Genomic DNA, 17,750 nt, shown 5'->3' on the forward strand with positions numbered 1-17,750 from the left:
CAACAACCTCATTCTCACCTTCTTGCTTGACCGACACCACTGCTCTGCTATTCCATTATCGATGGCTACGATGTCGGCTGACAGGCCGTCCACCGCTTCGCGCTAGCGACAGAACAAACATATGGATACGCGCCGGACTTCTTCTCGTCTCCTGTATATAACCGCAAAATCCCTTGACCAAAACCCTGCTACGACAAGCACGACTTCGGATACACCCAGTTCAATCAAGAAGTCAAGCACAGATAGGAACCTACAGAACAGTCTCGATATAAATAGCAATATCAGTCAGATCAAAGGGGAGGCATCCTTCGCACGATCCGTAACACAGGGAAACTCCTCGAACGCACATAACAGAAAGAACAATAGGGGCGGCAACAACGTGAGCGGTCGATCTTTCACCTATCGTTCCTTCTGTGTTTTGCGACAGGCAACGTGTCAGAATGAATGACTGATGCTGGAAGGACTTGGCGTCTTACAGACAACCTCAGATCCAGTCAACTCTGCTCACAACCCAATCACACACGCACCTAGTGTCACCTTTGAACAAAGGAGTCTTGATGCTCAATCCCCACCATCAGATCTCCGGAACTCCACATCCTCTTCTCCAGGAGGAGACAAAGGACCATTTCCGACTGGAATCGGTGTCAAAGTCCCTCGTCACGAATCACGATCACACAATCCTGGTCTTTCTGACCCGAGACAGCATAAAACCCCCAACCGTCAGCACAGTCAATCCATCCGCACAGATTCGCTGCATTCCTCGGAATCGGCCAGTGAAACTGTGATTCCTCCTGGTCAACCCCGTCAGAACGCCCGATCGTATCCTCTTCGGTCCGTGAGGATTCGGAAACCGTCAGCTAAAGCCGTGCAGAATCAGCAAGTGCGATCACGACGATATAAGCCGCCAATCTCACCATCAAAGTCGTCTCCAGCCAAACCGCCTGGCAAATCAACACCGCTAGCAGTACGAGCTGAGAAAGGACAAGTGTCAAGTAGATCGTCACCGCTTTCGTCTCTTACACCTAGATCCTCGCCGTTGACTTCGCCTCCACCATCGTTCACCATCAAATCTAGGTCTCCGTTGTCGCTCAAGGATACATCATCGCAACGACAAATTTCATTCAAACCATCGCCGCTATCGACAACGCCTTTACCTTCACCTCCACCACCACCACTACTACTACCCTCAACGGTGAAACTTCCACCTCCTTTACCTCGCCGTCCGACACAATCAAATCTATCAACACCCACAATGTCAGCTCCTGGACAACCCAAGCGGCCCAGAGTGTCCTCCCAGAGACGACGTATCGTGCAATCTCCTCCATCTGATGAACAACGATCACCTGTCAGACATGATAACGCTGATGGACACAGCGACGGTGGTAGCAGCGATTCTACCTTGACTCCTCCCCCGCCCAGCCAAGAAGTGATCGTCGCGAAGCAGTCGCTGAAGGGGAAAGGAAAAGCTGTCACTGATAGCTCAAAGGGAGGAGTTGCGAAAACGAAATCAGCCACCGCAACTCGAGCAAAGTCGGCATCCACTAGTGCTCAACCTACGCCATCACCTGCTCCCGCTAGTCCAACCAAGAAGGTCACCCTCAAACTGAATATGGGTGCATCGACCGCATCACATGCCGACAATGGCGAGGCAGCTCCTCGCTTTGGTGCCAGAAAATCAAAGAAAGGCTCCTCGACCTCAGCGGCCGGTATTACTACACTTGCAGTAGACGGTGACGAGGCGTCGGCTCAAGCATCTTCGTCCCAAACACCGGACGCGACGAAGACTGGCAGCAAGAAGCCAATACCGAAGAAGAGAAAGTCCGATCCATTGGAGTCCTCACCGGCTCTCACGCCGCATGTCGAGCCATCGACTGGCAACGGTGACTCAGGCCCAGAGCAGGCTACAAAGAAACTCAAGCTGTCTATCAAGTCTGCCGCAGCCTCGGGATCAGGAGTAGAGCAGGAACTGCCGAAAGAGGTACTCCATTCTCAAGGATCAGTCAAGGTAAAAGGCAAGTCAGCTCAGAAGACAAGTGCGAATGTACCTGTGAAGACCACCACGGCCAAAGGGAAGTCTAAGAGATCCAGAAACTATTCGAGCTCGGAATCGGACACCGATGATGCGATCACGGTCAAAGCGAAGAAGGCGAAGGGCGCAAAGAAGGTTGTTCGTGATGCGGAGGCTGAGCCAAATGTCCGCCTTCCCAGGCAAGCTTCGCCGTCGAAAGATGTCGTCAATCCGTCCACAGCTTCACCAGGACCAAATTTGGCCGATCATCCTGCTGCAGAGACCTCTTTGAGCGCGGGTGAACTACCTTATAGTCAGTCTTCGCCACCGAAGCCTACTGCATCCCTGCCAAAGATGGCAAAGAAGCCTCGACCTTCAGAAATAGCTGATCAAGTGACCGGAAATACGAAACCTGCCGCAACGGCCAACAAACCAGATGCTCCCGATACAACCAACCTGGCAAGGTCAAAATCAATATCTGGGCTCTCAAAGGAGATTGGACAAGATGCGAATGCCAAAAAATCGGCACCGATTAAGAAACCTCAACCGAAACCTTCGACTGGAACTCCCGCCGCAGCGGGGAGCAAGCCGCAAGGCTTGGGATTGCTTGGGAATACTCTGGCATTGCTACAGGGTGTAGGGACACCGAAGGCGAATAAGGACAAGGGGGACGCGATCGGAAAGAACGAAATCAAAAAGCCCGTAAGGAAAGGAGCATGGATGGATGAGTGGGTCCTGACGTGAGTATATCGCGCATTTCTCTCATTTTGCAAGTCGCGAATCCGGTGAATCTGTGACTGGGACTCGTGGTAGCGGGATGAAGGCGAGGAGGGGCAAGACTTGGGGAATGGTCGAGACGAGTCCGGAGAAGGCAATCGAGCTCATGACAACCATAGCCCCGATCAAGAGAAAGAGTTTGCTGCAAGCAAAGAGCAGCGAGATGCTGAGAGACAGGCTCGCGAAGCATGGAAGGTAAGTGTCGGTCTTACCTCCGTCCCGATGAACTCGTGAAGGATGCCCAGCGCGTAGCTTAGGACCAAGAGAAGACGGGAGTGCTCAGCTGAATCTCGTCATGATATGCAGGATGATCCAGTCAATCTGCAAGAAGGTAAAGATGCCTATCGAGTGGATTCCGTGAGTTAATACAGCTACTGCCTGAGCTATGAAGTGCTAATTAGAGCTGATACCGCGCTTCAACAGATGAAAACACGGACCATCGCGGTCCCCGGAGCGATGGGAATACAGACAGGGAGAAAGCCTTCGCAGATGGTTGGAGCGTTGTTGGGGTTTTGAGAGAGCGACATGCGAGGAGATACCTTTGTCCGTTGGGATGGACAACGGGCTATATCATGATTTGTCGACTACCGCTCGTGAGAGATGATGGAGATATGAATGTAATCATGACCATGACTGCAAACATGTAAAGTTCATAAGCATCCGCCGCTTCACCCCAAGCTCGTCTCTGCACTATGCTGGTAGCAGCTCGTCTCTGTGCTTGTCCTCCTTCCTCTCAGCCTTGGCAATATCATCACCGATCCATCGCCATCCATCCATCTCTTCCACTCCGCCCACCTGGTTCCCTACAAGCTTACACCACTTGACCTTGTCTTTTCTGACCTTTCCCTCGTTCTCCAACTTGACAAGATGGGACTTGATCCCCTTGGAAGCTGCAAAGAGCAATCTCTCTTCTTCACTCTTGTACAAAAGCCTGCAAATCATACTCATCGGTACCACCTCCTCCTTGACTCTCTCAGAATCATCGAGAGACATGATGACCATGGCGGTGCTCAAAGCCTTTTTCTCATCTTGGAAATCTGGCATAGGGCGAGGTCTATGCCTGTCGATCATGAGTGGACCGCGAGTTTCGTTCTCCATTTCTTCACGCCGATGAATGTCTTTCTTGAGTCGGATCAAGGCCCTTCCCAAGGGAGAGGAGACAATCTTGGTCTTCACTTTCTCGTCATCTTCGTCGATCGTCGAGTCTCCTTCGGGGGGGATTACCGAATCTTTCTCATCTTTCTCATCGACAGCATCACCGTCATCACCGTCGTCATCACTGCCATATTGCATATCCTCCGACATCGAAGCAGAAGATGAGAATCGCTTGAGAATCGCAACGATCTGATCTTCACGCTCTTGTCGATGCGAGATATACATCTCGATGTGCTCGCGAGCCTGTCGAGCAGTCGGGATGTGCGGACCGTGCGCCGGATACAGGACGTTGGGCTTGAGTGTCAGTAAGGTCCGGAGAGAAGTCATGTCTGTGTGAGGGACAAGATTGCAAAAGAGTCAGCTCTGGTTCGATACGATGCGTCGTCATGATGAAAGGGGCCAGTGGCAGATATTCCAGAGACAGCATGGTGTTGGCTGTGGAGGAATCTCGATGTGGGGCAGCTGAATCCTCAACGGTTCCGGCCGCTGGCTGGTAAAAGGACATAATGTGGAACGGAGGGGGGGGAGAGCGGATTTCATGGATCCAGGAAATGAAGGTAGGCGAGACAGAGCGAATCGAAGGAATGATCCATGTCCAACTTGGTTATGTGACAGACCTCGTAGTATTGCTGACGGGGCTGAAAGGGAACCCCACTCACAGCTTTGGAGATCCTCGAACTGAGTCGTCCCTTGTCCCAACACAGTATCACCTGTGAACACTCCCTTCTCACCCTCCATCATGACCAAGCTGACGCTGTCGTTGGTATGGCCTGGCGTTCTCAGACACCTCACGCTGACTCTTGCTATCTCCGGCACCTCGTTCCATTTCGCTTTCCCATCTTTCCCGTATCTCAACAGATGTTTGTAATTCGGATCGATGATCGAAATCATCAATCCGGGAATGATGGGATGGAAAGGTTGAAGTGGTGAGAAAGGGTGGAAAGCCCCCTCCTGAGGTGGAGGTAGAGACTTCCACAGTTCCGCATCGCAAGTGGGACGTTCTCTCTCTGATGCGACGAGATCCGCTTCGTCTGGTGAGGGGAATTTCCAGAGCTTCGGAGGCGGACAACCGTTCTTTTTCAATTCCAGTAGAAGAGTGGATAAAGCTCCGACATGATCGAGATGTCGATGAGTCAAAATGATATGTTCGATATGAGGTATCTTCCGACTGTCATTGACAGCGACAGCCTGGCTTCTTTTCGGGGAAAGGAGCGGAGGAGTCGCCCATCGCGATCCAGGTCCATATTCGACCAAACCCAATTCATCAGCTCGAGGATCTTCCTGACGTTGTTTCACCATCGAGCTCTTCACTTCGTCCACCTTGTCCTCGGGAAGGTGTCGAAGCGATCTCTCGGCGTGTTCCGATTCGAAGTGCGTCTCGCGAACACCGGACTCGAGGCCCAGATGGTGCAGATGGAGCATGAGGAGATCGACATATTGGCGAGAGGTGTGAGGAGAGGAGGTGTCGATTAGGATCAAGGGTGCGTGCGGGTTTGAAGGTGGTTGGAGGAGATACGAATTGGTTCCTTGTAATGTCATCATCCCAGGATTCTGGCCGAGGACACGAGTAACATGGGCTGAGAGCTATGACTGGCCGTCAGGAGGGTTACAATTGGAATGATCAGAGTATGGGCTGATATCATCGTGCTGGATGGGAAGTCGAGGAAAGATTCGTCACTCACCTTGACCACATCGCTCAGTCTTTCTGTGTTACCGATGACCATGATGTCAGATACCGTTGCAGGTTACTTGAGCCACGAGTACACTTCTGATAGAGCTGTTCGAAGTGGCTTCAGTCTTCGTTGCCGGTCTCCAAATTGGCAAGCGGAAGGTACACACTTCGCCTGACTCGTCTCTCAGCATATGTAGTCCCCGAATCCTCGACTCAGCGGTCCCTTCCCTTTTGGAGTGCTCAGGGCGAAAGGAAGATGATGAAAAGAGATCACTTGGAGCCGACACACTCCTGCTACATGCTTGATGAACGGTGTATGGGAGATGGATATGAAAGGAGGAAGTGTCAAATCCCTAGTGTCCCTTTGGTGTCTATTTTCGTCGGGGAGTGTGAAGTGATCGACCTCCACTTTCGACGAGATGAACGAACGAATGAGACACAGCTCGGACGGCTACAATGACGGTGGAACTGCATGATTGCTCACTTGAGCACATAAGAAGACGAATGGTACTGAAGATCTCAGACGGTCAGGAATCACTGGAGGCAGGTCGTATGATTATTTACAAGGGGTCTGTCCCGTCAAAGAGAAGAGCAGAAATCTACGAGAGTCAAGTCCCCATCTACCAACCACCGTATTCATCCTAGAGATCCAAACCATCAGCTTGACTATTACGAACGTCATATATGAATGGACATGCTCACGTCCTCTGGTCTCTTCGCTGCAGCCTGTCATTGGAGCCGAAGTCTCATCAATAGAGTATCCAAGGTCGCCAAACAGACACGCACCTGAGCTTCCGGGTGCGATTCGAACACTGCCTGTGAGGTTGAAGTCGGACCGCTTACCTGTGACGGACCCCGTTGAGACCAGCCGCTGTCGCGAGGGGCAGCACTGACCCGAGGAAGACCGTCATCATTTAAGGGTACAGTTTCGCGGGCTGGTGGAGCAGTTCGGCCCATCTGCCTCAATCGATCAGGGTGAATCGAAGGCGCAGGCCTGGTGGGGGTGTAGCCGGAGATCGCTGGTGAATCTGCCCAGCCGTCTTCTGCCTTGTTTTCTGCGCCAGCCTTATCTAAAGATTTTGTTGTTGAAACCAAATCAGCAGGTGGATATTGTATAAGCGGATTGATACTTACCTTTGGACTGGTTGGATTGGTCACCCCATCCCACACCACCGCTTCCATCCCAGCCTCCTCCATCTCGGTCTGTCTGCAACTTGCCTGTCCCAGTACCTCCATTCTGATTGTTGACCGCTTCATTACTGTTACCAACAGGATCATTGTCACTAGAACAGTAACGAGACTAAGAGGGGCCTGTTAGGGGATGAATAACACAAGATACATTCGGATGACGCTTACCATATGTCCTCGCTGTCCACAGTTGTTGCAGGTCCCGCGGAAGTTTTCAGGTTTGAAAGCCATTGGACACTCACGAGACTACGTGAGACTCTTCAGCGCCTCTCAAGGAAGGACATGGCGCTTCATCGACGTACCTGGTGTCCTTCTTCGCCACAATTGTAACAAAACCTTCCACCACCTGCAAACTTACGAGGCTCCGGGCAGTCACGGGACTGAGCAAGGCGCAGACTATCAGTTTCCACGCACAGCCAGGTGATGGACTTACAGAGTGGCCCGAAATATCGCAATTGTGACATTTGGCGCCGTCGTTGTCTCCACCATTTGTATTTGGGCACTCTCGTGACTACGAGCGGTTGAGATGTGAGCTTGAGACCCCGATCTTACTCATGAGAAAGCAGCGACTTGCCATGTGACCGGATTCTCCGCATCGGAAACATTTGACGCCACCAGAAGTCGGACAGTCTCGAGCCTGTTTGCGGTCTCATCAGAATGGTGTCACAGATGCAGGTGGACGTTGTCAGGGAGACGTACGAAATGACCTTGCTCCCCACTTGAGTGACATCCACCACCTGCGTCACCGCTTCGGCCATTACCAGCTGCCGAATTTCGGTAGCCTCCAACCGAAGCAGTATCCTCTTCCCACCCACTATCGTTGCCTTTCATGCCCGGGGAATCGCCCCAGCCTCCATGATCATCATTCACACCCCGGTGAATAGCTCGATCGCCATAGCCTGAGTCTTGACGCGTGTTGCTTTCGGATTGACCAGACCTAGCCGAGTCACGGCCTCCACGCTCAGTACCCATACGGTCCCACCCCTTGGAGGGCGGATTTTGTTCCCTATTTGGACCCCATTGTTGAGATTTGGAGACTTATACCTGAGATGAGGGAGTCACTCAGCACTTTGCCTCAAATCACGAGAGTACTTTGTGTACTTACACCACACCTCCTTCCCAGGGGATGTATGCTGTTTTCTTCGGTTTCATAGCTGTCGATGCTTCTTGATGCATGACGGGCTGGAGATGAGGCGGCGGGTCTCTTGCCAAATCGACAGTGAAAATCTTCCTGGAGCCATCATGAACCGAATGAGTGGGCGAAGGGGGTGTCTCGATTTGTTGCAGGTGAGTCGGAATTGAGTGAACCGAGACTGAATCTCGCTTGATGTCTGCTCCAAGAGGAGTAAGTGGTCGTGTTGGTCGGAAATCGGCACCAGTTCCGACCTGGCGAGTGACATCCGTCGCTGGTCGATGGTGGTGGTCATATCGACCCATAGGCTCGGACACCATGGAAAGACTTGATGCCTTCGGGGTCAACCTGTCATCGTCGAGACGTGGCTCCTCCCTGGGACCCTTGTAGTCGGTCCATCCCATCTCAGCGTTCACTGGCTTCGCGAGCGGAGCTGGGGCTGGGTATATACGGTGACGACTTGCATTGTCACTCACGAGTTCGTCTTTGGAAGGCAGCGTCAGGGAGTCCGGCTGACCTCAAGGTCAGAGCGCAGCTTCACTGAAAATCCTAGTGTAGGATAGACTGACCTGACGGGGTCTGAAGCCGTAGCCTGGGGAAAATGTACTCGTAGTGCTTCTTGACGATTTGATGTTGGACTTTAGTCCTGTTGCATAATCGTTTCTGGGTCCCACAGATCCTTGCTGCCAAAGAGTCAGCAACCATCTCTAATGCAACAGGTGTTCTTGAGCTACTCACATGGACGGTTGAAATCTCTTCGCGTTTCAATCCATTCTCACCATACTCCGAGCAAGCCTTTCATGAAACTGTTAGTTTTGAGTGCTCGACTCAAGATGTAGATACGTCCTGACCTCCCGTGCAGCTCGAGCAAGAGCTTGTTCCTTCTTAAATCTCTGAAACTCGAGGTAGTCGTCCTCAGACACCACCACCTTAGAATTGGGCCGAAATATCAGAGAGACAGTACTGCATAAACAGATGTGTAGGCACTTACCGACCTGGCGTCATCAGCTCTGTTCTGCGACTGAGTGTAGTTCGGAGATTTTGTATTGGACAGAAGACCTGGCCTCGATCTTTGTTCGCACTGCATAGGATTTCTATCGTCCTGGTAGTATCTCGACGGCTCTTGTGATCTTGTGTAGTGTGCGGTAGCACGAACCCGCTCTCGCTCTCGGTTTTCCAGCTCATCAGGATAAACATTTCGAGACATCTGCCTGTCGTAGGAACAAAGAGGTCGACCTTCTGGAGAAGGCGCGAGCGAGCGTCGTTCTTCTTGATACGGGAGGCTGCTGTCTGATGGTCTAGAGCGATAAGGGCAGTAATGTCAGCTGAATTGAACTAGGTTCAGCGAGGCGAGGCCACAGACCCAAAAAATGCGGCAACAGTTCCCCTCCGAGAAAGACATAGGTAACCGCATCAAGATATTTGGAGCACGAAGTAGGGAGACACTAAGTGAGGGAGTGTCTGACGGGCAAAGGAGGTAAGGATCCGCTAAAAGGGGGTGACGATTGACAAACGAACGCCCCGTAGGGCAAAGAGGAGAATAGTTGGCAACGAAACCCCATCACACAGACAAAGCTAGCGGTTTGAAAACCCTTGGATAGAAGAGGACATCCTCACCTGACATCCACCAACCTGCCCCTCATCTCGTCATCCCGACGCCCACCACCTCGACGTTCTGCCTCTGTCATAATGACAGTCGACAGTTGAATGTTTCCCGGGCGAAAGAAACAAGACGGTCAGTCAGTTTTTTTCTTGATTTGGTAGGGCGGGCGACGGGATAGGGGAAAGATGTTGTGGAGAGGGGAGAAGAGGAAGAGAAAGAGGAAGAAGGAAGAACTGAATTCAGTTTTGGTTGGGGATTCGGGCGGGTCAGTACATGTTGCAAGGTGGTCAGTGCGTCGATCAATCCACCAGTCGAAAGGAGGGGTGCCGTTCAGTTATTACGTAAGCGTTCGCGGAGATACCCCGACTCCCTCCGAGCCAATCCTTTGGTCTAGTGCGGTGGAACAACAAGGCTTGTTGGGTATCGACGGACTGCAGCATCAACAAGGGTGAGTAGAAGTCAGTCTCTCGTTGACTTGAAGTGAAGCTTCGATGGCAGCCGCAAGGACAAGTTGGGTTTCCATGTATGCATTCCTTCCCCTCTATCCGCGACTCGTTCTGCATTGCCTTGACCTCCTTCACTGACTCATAAGCATGTTGTCGGAGAAAGGGTCGTCGGCCAGGGCGATAGATGTGTCGAGTCGTTTAAGAGGCCTTGGCTTGCTCGAGACGGAGGTAGTAGTCGTCTCGCTTCTTCACTACAAGTCGAGGGTATCACAGTCATAAGCTCAGAGGTATGAAGAAGACTAGGTGGAAGCCCAACGGCTGTAGAAGCAGTACTCACTCATGGGGATGTGGACAGTGTACCAGAAAGTGTAGCCACCAGCAACACCGAGACCGATACTAAGCGAAGAAGAGCAAGTCAGTGTAACGAAAGAGACACATGAGGTCGGTTGGAGACGCACGCGGCGGTGAGATCGGTTATGAGCCTCTTTCGGAGCTGAAACAAGGAAGGCATCCATCAGCAGATGACCATGCACTGCGGATCTGAGTGATTGTATGCTCACCTTGCCAACAACGGGAGCGACGGGCATTGTGATGGGATGGATTCGATGAGAGATATGGATGAAGGAAGAGTATAGAGGTGATATACCGTAAATGGAGGTAGTTGTTGAGAGTGTTGGAGTGGATAAAGGTGTGATTGGACGGAAAAGCCACGGTTTGATGAAACATGTGGACGACCGTGGGAGAATTGATCGCTTGGCCCTGGCCCGCACCAGGGCAGTTTTGGTGGGGGGGGGGGGAGGGGGGAGATTCACAAACGTCACTCACGACCCACTGCCGCAAATTACTCGGTAGATTTCCTTTCTTCTTCCTCATTCTTCCGCTTACTTTGATCTCCGAAACAGTCGTTCATACACAAAGCAGTGACTTGTGAGCTTGCCAACATCTGTCCGTATTGACGACCGGTAGCAGTGCTGACTTCGACCGTCTTGTCCAACCCTCTCTTCCCTGTTCCTTTCCCCCGCATGGCTCCACCCTCGCAACCGGATCGACCAATCTCTCGAATTTACTTTCTCATCGTTCCCATCTTGCTGGCTATCGCTGGTGTATACCTCTTCCCCATCAATTCCACTCATCTTCCCCTTCTGCCCAAAGAAAACATAATGTCTCTCTCTTCCAAGCTCAGCATCACCGACGTCGCTCTCAAGGGCGAGCGAGTCCTCATCCGAGTTGACTTTAATGTTCCGTGAGTACTGGCCCTGGACCTCTTAGCACCAGGTCGTAACCCTCTATCGACCCCATGTCTCAGTCAGGACAAGGAGCTCAACATCACCAACCCTGCCGTAAGTCGAATGGGATAGGACATGGGGTTCACAAATAATGAGTACCTATCTACAGCGAATCGTTGCTGCCCTCCCTACCATCAAATACGCTCTTGATCAAGGTGAGCTGCCTTTACTACAAGTTGGACAATAAGGCAATAGCTGACAAGATACACAGGTGCCAAGTCCGTCATCCTCATGTCCCACCTCGGCCGACCTGACGGTTTCCCCAACCCCAAATACTCCCTCAAGCCCGTCGCTGCCAAGCTCTCTGAGCTCCTCAGCCGAGATGTCAAATTCCTTGACGACTGCGTTGGTGAGGATGTCAAGAAGGCTGTCCTGGCCGGTGACAACGGACAGGTCTTCCTGCTTGAGAACTTGAGATTCCACGTTGAGGAGGAGGGCAAGGGCAAGAAGGGCGACGAGAAGATCAAGGGTGGGTACAGCTTTTCTTTTCCTGGGCCCATCCAGCTGATCAGCCTCGTGGCAGCCGATCCTGAGAACGTCAAGAAGTTCAGGGAGGATCTCACCGCTCTTGGTACAGTCTATATCAACGATGCGTGAGTATCTCATCAGACGCCTTTCAGACTTGAGCTGACTCTAATCACAGCTTCGGTACCGCCCACCGAGCTCACTCCTCCATGGTCGGAGTCCAACTTCCTCAAAGAGCTGCCGGTTTCCTCATGAAGAAGGAACTCGAGTACTTTGCCAAGGTCCTCGAGAGCCCCGAGAGGCCCTTCTTGGCTATTTTAGGTGGTGCCAAGGTCGCCGACAAGATCCAGCTTATCGAGAACATGCTCGACCAAGTGAGGAGACTTGCTCTGATGTGTTCGTGAAATGCTGGCTGACTTGTCGAGCAGGTCAACACCCTCATCATCTGCGGTGGTATGTCATTCACCTTCAAGAAAACCCTCAACAACGTCGAGGTGAGTCTAAATTGTATCGAGTGTGTAGAGCCATGTCTGACACACCCATGTAGATCGGTACTTCTCTCTTCGACGAGGAGGGATCCAAGAAGGTCGCTGCGCTCGTTGAGAAGGCCAAGAAGAACAACGTCAAGCTTGTCTTCCCCGTTGACTACGTTACCGCCGACAAGTTCGACAAGGACGCCAAGGTAGGTCTGCAGTATGCCGTCGCCCAGGATCAACATTGATACTCTGCTAGACCGGCGAGGCTACCGATGAGTCGGGTATCCCTTCCGACTGGATGGGTCTTGACGCTGGACCCAAGTCCCGGGAGATTTTCGCCAAGACCGTCGCCGAGGCGAAGACTATCCTCTGGAACGGCCCTGCCGGTGTCTTCGAGTTCCCTGCTTTCGCCAACGGTTCCAATGCTCTCCTCGACGCCTGTATCAAGGCTGCTCAGAACGGCTCTACCGTCATTGTCGGTGGTGGTGACACCGCTACTCTCGTTGCCAAGGCCGGTAAGGAGGATGCTTTGAGCCACGTCAGTACTGGTGGTGGTGCCAGTTTGGAGTTGCTCGAGGGCAAGGTGAGTGAAGGAGTCAACCGGTGAGACACGGCTTATGACTGACGATCCCTGCGCAGACATTGCCTGGTGTTGCTGAGTTGAGCGAGAAGAAGTAAATGTAGCGGAATACTTTAGATCTGATGCAACATGAAATTTGTCTGCTCCCCCCGTGTAAGATCCAACATTGAGGTCGGGCGCGTTTTCGACGCGTCTCTTGGTTTCCAGAGGATTTGTCAACAAATGGACAGATGAATTAGTAGTCTCGTTTCGGGTTAACCCATCATATACAAGTTACATGGTCACACTGAGAACGCAGATAACGACAACGACCTCGAGATGCCCTCACTAGCCGACTCGCTCGACTCGCTCCGACAGCAATCTGAGCAGATAGCATATTTGTCGACTCTCAACTCTGCCCCTCCTGGCCCATTCGTACAAGCCTATCTTCATCTCCCTTCCCATCCTTCCTTGCCTCGAGGAAACGTCCTACAACTGATTCGAGATGCACAAGATGCCGAAAGAAGGTTGTTCAAGTTTGTAGGAGAGAGCGATAGTGCGGCGGGGAGTGGTGCGGGGGGTGGGAACAAGAGAGTGGAGAAGCGGGAAGGAGGGGTGGTCACTCCTCTTAAAGAGTTGAAGAAGGGACGAGGGGCGGGAGCGGGTACAGGGACAGGAGGAAGGGACGAGACTGAGACCATGTTGAGAACTGCGATGAAGCTGGTGGATGATTAGTGAGTGGATGATTCCATCCTCGAGCTCTCCGCCAACAAACCGATGACGAGGCGGATTGAATAAATGCGAAGGGGGAAAAGAGATTGTTCGGTTGCTGACACACCGTGACGTGGTGCAGCCGCCCGATGCCTAGAGCAAGAGCACATGTCACCAATCTACTCGATACACATCATCGACAGGCCGAGCGGCTCGCAGAGCTGGAGAGACTCATTGCTGAGGTGTGTGAATCAGTCTTATCCCACTTCTTCATTCTACCACTAAAGTTGCCCATCACACGGCTATATCAAGCAGATCCACATGAAAGCTGACACAAGTACTTGTTATACTAGGCAAACAAGCCATCCTCCGCCAGAACCTCTGAGCCCGGTCGTGGACCCACATCATCTGATACTACTTCCCAATCGCCACAAGCGAAACTAGCACCAGAAGAAGCGATCAAAGCGGAAGAAGCAGCCCTTCGAGCTATCGAAGCTCGACTGGCGCCCCTTCGACGCAGCGCATTCGCTTCCCAAGCTTCTCAATCGAATTCTTCGCCTCGTGGCCCACAATCGCCTCCCATTGCAGGTAGTTCCTCACCATCTGGGACTTTCGCACCGTCTTCTGTTTCGAGACCTACGCCGAAATACAACAGTAATGTTCCGGACAACATGAGGACGCCTGCGAGGGAGATGCCTCATGTGACGAATAGTCTGGTCAATGGAACCACACCACGGAGGATAGATAGGTTTAGCCCATTGAAGTTCTTAGGGACGCCTCGAGCACCAATAGGCTCAAGCGGGCTGAGGAATACAGCGGCATCAGGCGCGGATGGAGGGAGAAGAACCATATTCGGGAGGACGGGGTTAGGAAGAAGTGCGAGTGGATCACAGAGGGCAGCTCCTACTCCTACGTCGGCGTCTGTCTTGCCTGCTCAAACTCCGGTGACTACCTCTGGAGCGGTGGTGGAGACGCGAGAGCAGGCGGAGGACCACGAGGATGACGGTGCTGCCACGACGGAAGATGAGACAGTTCGCTTGGCTCGACCGGTCTCCCCATCACCTTCACCCGTGAAAGCGGCGCCCGTGGCTGCGGGTTCTCCAGGACGTACTGCAGAGAAACACTCGACAGACGAAACTCCACAAGTCGAGAGAGTGGATGTAGCGGATCAGAAGCTTGACGGGGTTGATGCAGATGCAGAAGGGGTCAAGGCGGGAGTGGTGAGTTCCTTCCTATTACCACCAGGTGGACATTATGCTAACATGGCATTGGGATACATAGTCTAAGATATGGAGCACATTGAGTGAAATGATGCGTCAGGGCCTGAGCGAAGGCCATCTCGTCGATCAGGACGTCGTGTCCTCCGTGTATGTGTATCACATCATTCACAGCCGAAGTGTCCAGCTGATATACGACCAAAATATAGTGCCCACATCCAACGAATATCACAATCCAATCTACCTCCGCCTCCGTCACCAAGCAACGCCTCGTCACACTCGTCCCTATCATCCGCTGCTACCGCTCTGCCTCCTGCCAAGCCACTCACATCGGAGACCATCCTCTTTGCGCATCTTTTCCTCACCCTCTTGCGTGCATCATCTTCCACAGGATCTGGTGAAGTGGATATGAACGAGATGAAAGAGAGTCTGGGAAGCGTCGCGAAAGCTAGAGGGTGGGATGGGGCTGGTGGTCTGGCTACCAAAGTGATCTATGCAGCGGTGGGCAAGAGGACGATCAGGATTGATAGGAAGGGAGGAGGGAGCGGAAAGGTCAGCTTTGCAGAGTAGAGTAGATCGGTGTGGGGCCAGTTCAGACTGTGTGAGAGACTTGGTCTATCCGTCTACGTTAGATAGGGTTCGCAGAGCTGTCGTCATGTACTCGCTATGAGAGTCAGATCCATAGATGGACGAATTACGACCATGTAGAAGTGGAATATCGAATGTTGACCTCGACACAGTCGCTCGGCGCGTCCCTCGAAAAGGAAAATGGCGATTATTGCACGCGTCCGTCCAGTCTGTACTTTTGACACTGTTGCTATCTTATTCCCTCTCTTCTTCGTACATCTTTGCCAGCTCTCGATCCTGCCTCTGGTCCAGGTAGCTGGTCATCCCACTCAGACTCGTATAGGTTCATTCAGCATGTCATTCTTCGACGACGAAGCTGAAGATTCCCTCTCACCCGAACTTCGTTCCGTCCGAGGAGCATCATCTTCCCGAGCCCAATCTATCGGAGCCTCCTCATCTTCGTTCTTGGACAGATTACGATCCACCGTCTCCCCCGATACCGATCCTCATTCCTATCCTCATGGAGCCGACCGGTCTCGTGCATCCGCATCGATCTTCGATACCGAATCGAACCTGGAGGCATCAGCCTCCACTTCCACTTCGCACTTCGGTTTCACGCCGAATCATCAACCCGACGAAGAAGGGGACCAAGGGGAAGATGTCGAGTTGTTGGAAGAGGAACTGAGGGAGATGGAAGAGATGGATGATGTCAAGCGGATGGGGATGATCTGGGTAAAGGAGAGAGGGACGAATGATATCATGGGTTGGGAGGGGGATTTGATCGATGGGTTGTTCGATAAGCTGGAACAGCAGGTGAGTGCGATTTGTGTTCCGGTCTCCCTTTGACTTGTTCTCCTTTGGAAGAGCATGAACGAAAAGTGGTCATCTGAGTTCGATTCGTCATGGAGATTTCTGTCCCAGCTGGACCTTCCTAATCCCTACTCACGCTTTGTGTTCATGCCATCGTGCCTTTACATTCCCACTGTCAACGTGCTCAGCGACTTTCTCCCTTCATCTCTGATACGTCTTCATCCGCTTGACTACTCATAATGACTATGACTGAATCACGTACTGACTCCCAATACCTATTCTTCCACCGATAGCAAAAAATGGTCACGACACTCCGATCAGATCCCCAGACTTCTGAAGAAGAGCATTTCAAGCTTATGCTGGTCCAAACGGAGATGGAACGGGTGAAATATCTCGTCAGATCATATGTACGGACGAGATTGCACAAGGTGAGCGAGTGGGGTTGGCTAGGGGTCTCATATTTCGCCTCGTCTGGGGTGGACGGGTACGATGAGGATACGATCTTTTGTGGCGAGAGAATGTCAGTGTACTTGTTGGTGTCTGGGGGAGATCAGACGACTTGTAGAGCTGCCATGCTATTTCTGTTTCGTAGTGATTGTAGATTCGCGGGACTGACACTGGTATCGAACGAAAGATGAACATCGCTGACTTGTTAGTGACAGATCGAGAAATACTCGCAGTATATCACTCTTACTCCGTCAATACACCATCTCCTGTCGGGAGCCGAGCTATCCCATGCCAGACGGTCAGTCATTTGCTCACTCTCACTCTCACTCTCGACTCCTCTCCCTTTCTCCCCGTGCCCTTCCCTCTTCCACTCCCCTTCGTTTCTCAAGATTTCGATCACCATCATCACAAATGATACGATTGCCCCCCACTTGCCACGAGCGACGAAACGGCCCATGGGCTGATACCACCTTCCTTTTTGTCCAGATACACCGAACTTCTACACACGCATTATCAGCATTCCGTGCTTGATAGCTTACCCGAATGGTTGAGGAAGATGGACGATACTTATGGGGACGGATTATCGATGGGTGAGCGTCGTGTCGTTTTCACGACCCCTATCCGGGTTGGCCCGTGATAAGTGTGACGACTGATCACGATGTCTTGTCAGTCACCAAACCTAATAAGAACATGCCTGTTCTCATTTACTGTCGTAGAGACTGTGGTGAGATCACATTAGAGGGGTGAGTGACTTTCTACTGCTCATCGAATGACAGTACAGTACCATGAGATCGGATCGAGTCTTCAAGTCTGACCTCGGCCTTTGATACAGGGGAGAAAGAGCGGCTCTGGCAAGAGGTACCACCCATTTGGTCAAGTATAGATTGGTCGACCGATGGATCAGTCTCGGTTGGGCAGAAGTCTTGTAATCATGCACTACGTAATTCGTCCATGATTGACTGGGGCTATCGTTCCCCTGATCGAAAGCAGACGACATATAAATCCAACTACGTCGTTACATTCTTTTGACTCTGATCAATGTGCTGTTCAATGTCACTGAACCGAGAATGACGATGCCTCAAGCCATCGCTATCGTCTCGTTTCTGAATTCTAAGTTAGTGCTGGTGCTGTGTTCACACAAATCCTGCTCTCATAATGCTGCTCACGCAACGTTACTCAATACCCCATTATCATCTCCAACCACTTCCATTTGTATACATCAAAAACGTTT

General features: G+C 51.9%; 6 protein-coding genes across 6 annotated transcripts; 4 read left to right on the forward strand and 2 right to left on the reverse strand.

The window, feature by feature from the left end:
* Positions 1–121: 121 nt before the first annotated feature.
* On the forward strand, positions 122–3,301 carry IAR55_003400 (uncharacterized protein; the record flags this gene model as incomplete). Its single annotated transcript, XM_066946507.1, has 5 exons — positions 122–379; positions 479–2,748; positions 2,905–2,980; positions 3,092–3,142; positions 3,209–3,301. The coding sequence occupies 5 exons, from the start codon at positions 122–124 to the stop codon at positions 3,299–3,301; spliced, it is 2,748 nt and encodes a 915-aa protein (XP_066802899.1).
* A 174-nt stretch (positions 3,302–3,475) lies between these two features.
* On the reverse strand, positions 3,476–5,664 carry IAR55_003401 (uncharacterized protein; the record flags this gene model as incomplete). The annotated part of the gene is made up of 3 exons (XM_066946508.1): positions 3,476–4,269; positions 4,600–5,524; positions 5,623–5,664. The coding sequence occupies 3 exons, from the start codon at positions 5,662–5,664 to the stop codon at positions 3,476–3,478; spliced, it is 1,761 nt and encodes a 586-aa protein (XP_066802900.1).
* A 568-nt stretch (positions 5,665–6,232) lies between these two features.
* IAR55_003402 (uncharacterized protein) lies at positions 6,233–9,620 on the reverse strand (the record flags this gene model as incomplete). The annotated part of the gene is made up of 17 exons (XM_066946509.1): positions 6,233–6,253; positions 6,315–6,338; positions 6,399–6,455; positions 6,507–6,682; positions 6,747–6,895; positions 6,969–7,046; positions 7,103–7,180; positions 7,234–7,311; positions 7,375–7,437; positions 7,500–7,624; positions 7,673–7,844; positions 7,906–8,444; positions 8,502–8,615; positions 8,671–8,727; positions 8,784–8,861; positions 8,924–9,230; positions 9,550–9,620. The coding sequence occupies 17 exons, from the start codon at positions 9,618–9,620 to the stop codon at positions 6,233–6,235; spliced, it is 2,187 nt and encodes a 728-aa protein (XP_066802901.1).
* A 1,521-nt stretch (positions 9,621–11,141) lies between these two features.
* Positions 11,142–12,886, forward strand: IAR55_003403 (phosphoglycerate kinase; the record flags this gene model as incomplete). Its single annotated transcript, XM_066946510.1, has 10 exons — positions 11,142–11,224; positions 11,288–11,321; positions 11,377–11,422; positions 11,479–11,736; positions 11,791–11,860; positions 11,911–12,106; positions 12,161–12,226; positions 12,280–12,414; positions 12,465–12,791; positions 12,848–12,886. 10 exons carry the CDS (start codon positions 11,142–11,144, stop codon positions 12,884–12,886), a joined length of 1,254 nt encoding a protein of 417 aa, XP_066802902.1.
* A 220-nt stretch (positions 12,887–13,106) lies between these two features.
* Positions 13,107–15,265, forward strand: IAR55_003404 (uncharacterized protein; the record flags this gene model as incomplete). The annotated part of the gene is made up of 5 exons (XM_066946511.1): positions 13,107–13,501; positions 13,621–13,720; positions 13,832–14,698; positions 14,760–14,845; positions 14,905–15,265. 5 exons carry the CDS (start codon positions 13,107–13,109, stop codon positions 15,263–15,265), a joined length of 1,809 nt encoding a protein of 602 aa, XP_066802903.1.
* A 351-nt stretch (positions 15,266–15,616) lies between these two features.
* IAR55_003405 (uncharacterized protein) lies at positions 15,617–17,448 on the forward strand (the record flags this gene model as incomplete). Its single annotated transcript, XM_066946512.1, has 6 exons — positions 15,617–16,075; positions 16,366–16,500; positions 16,735–16,817; positions 17,006–17,109; positions 17,190–17,262; positions 17,352–17,448. 6 exons carry the CDS (start codon positions 15,617–15,619, stop codon positions 17,446–17,448), a joined length of 951 nt encoding a protein of 316 aa, XP_066802904.1.
* Positions 17,449–17,750: the final 302 nt, after the last annotated feature.

The sequence above is a fragment of the Kwoniella newhampshirensis genome, chromosome 6 (assembly GCF_039105145.1).
Source record: "Kwoniella newhampshirensis strain CBS 13917 chromosome 6, whole genome shotgun sequence".
Lineage (NCBI taxonomy): Eukaryota > Fungi > Basidiomycota > Tremellomycetes > Tremellales > Cryptococcaceae > Kwoniella > Kwoniella newhampshirensis.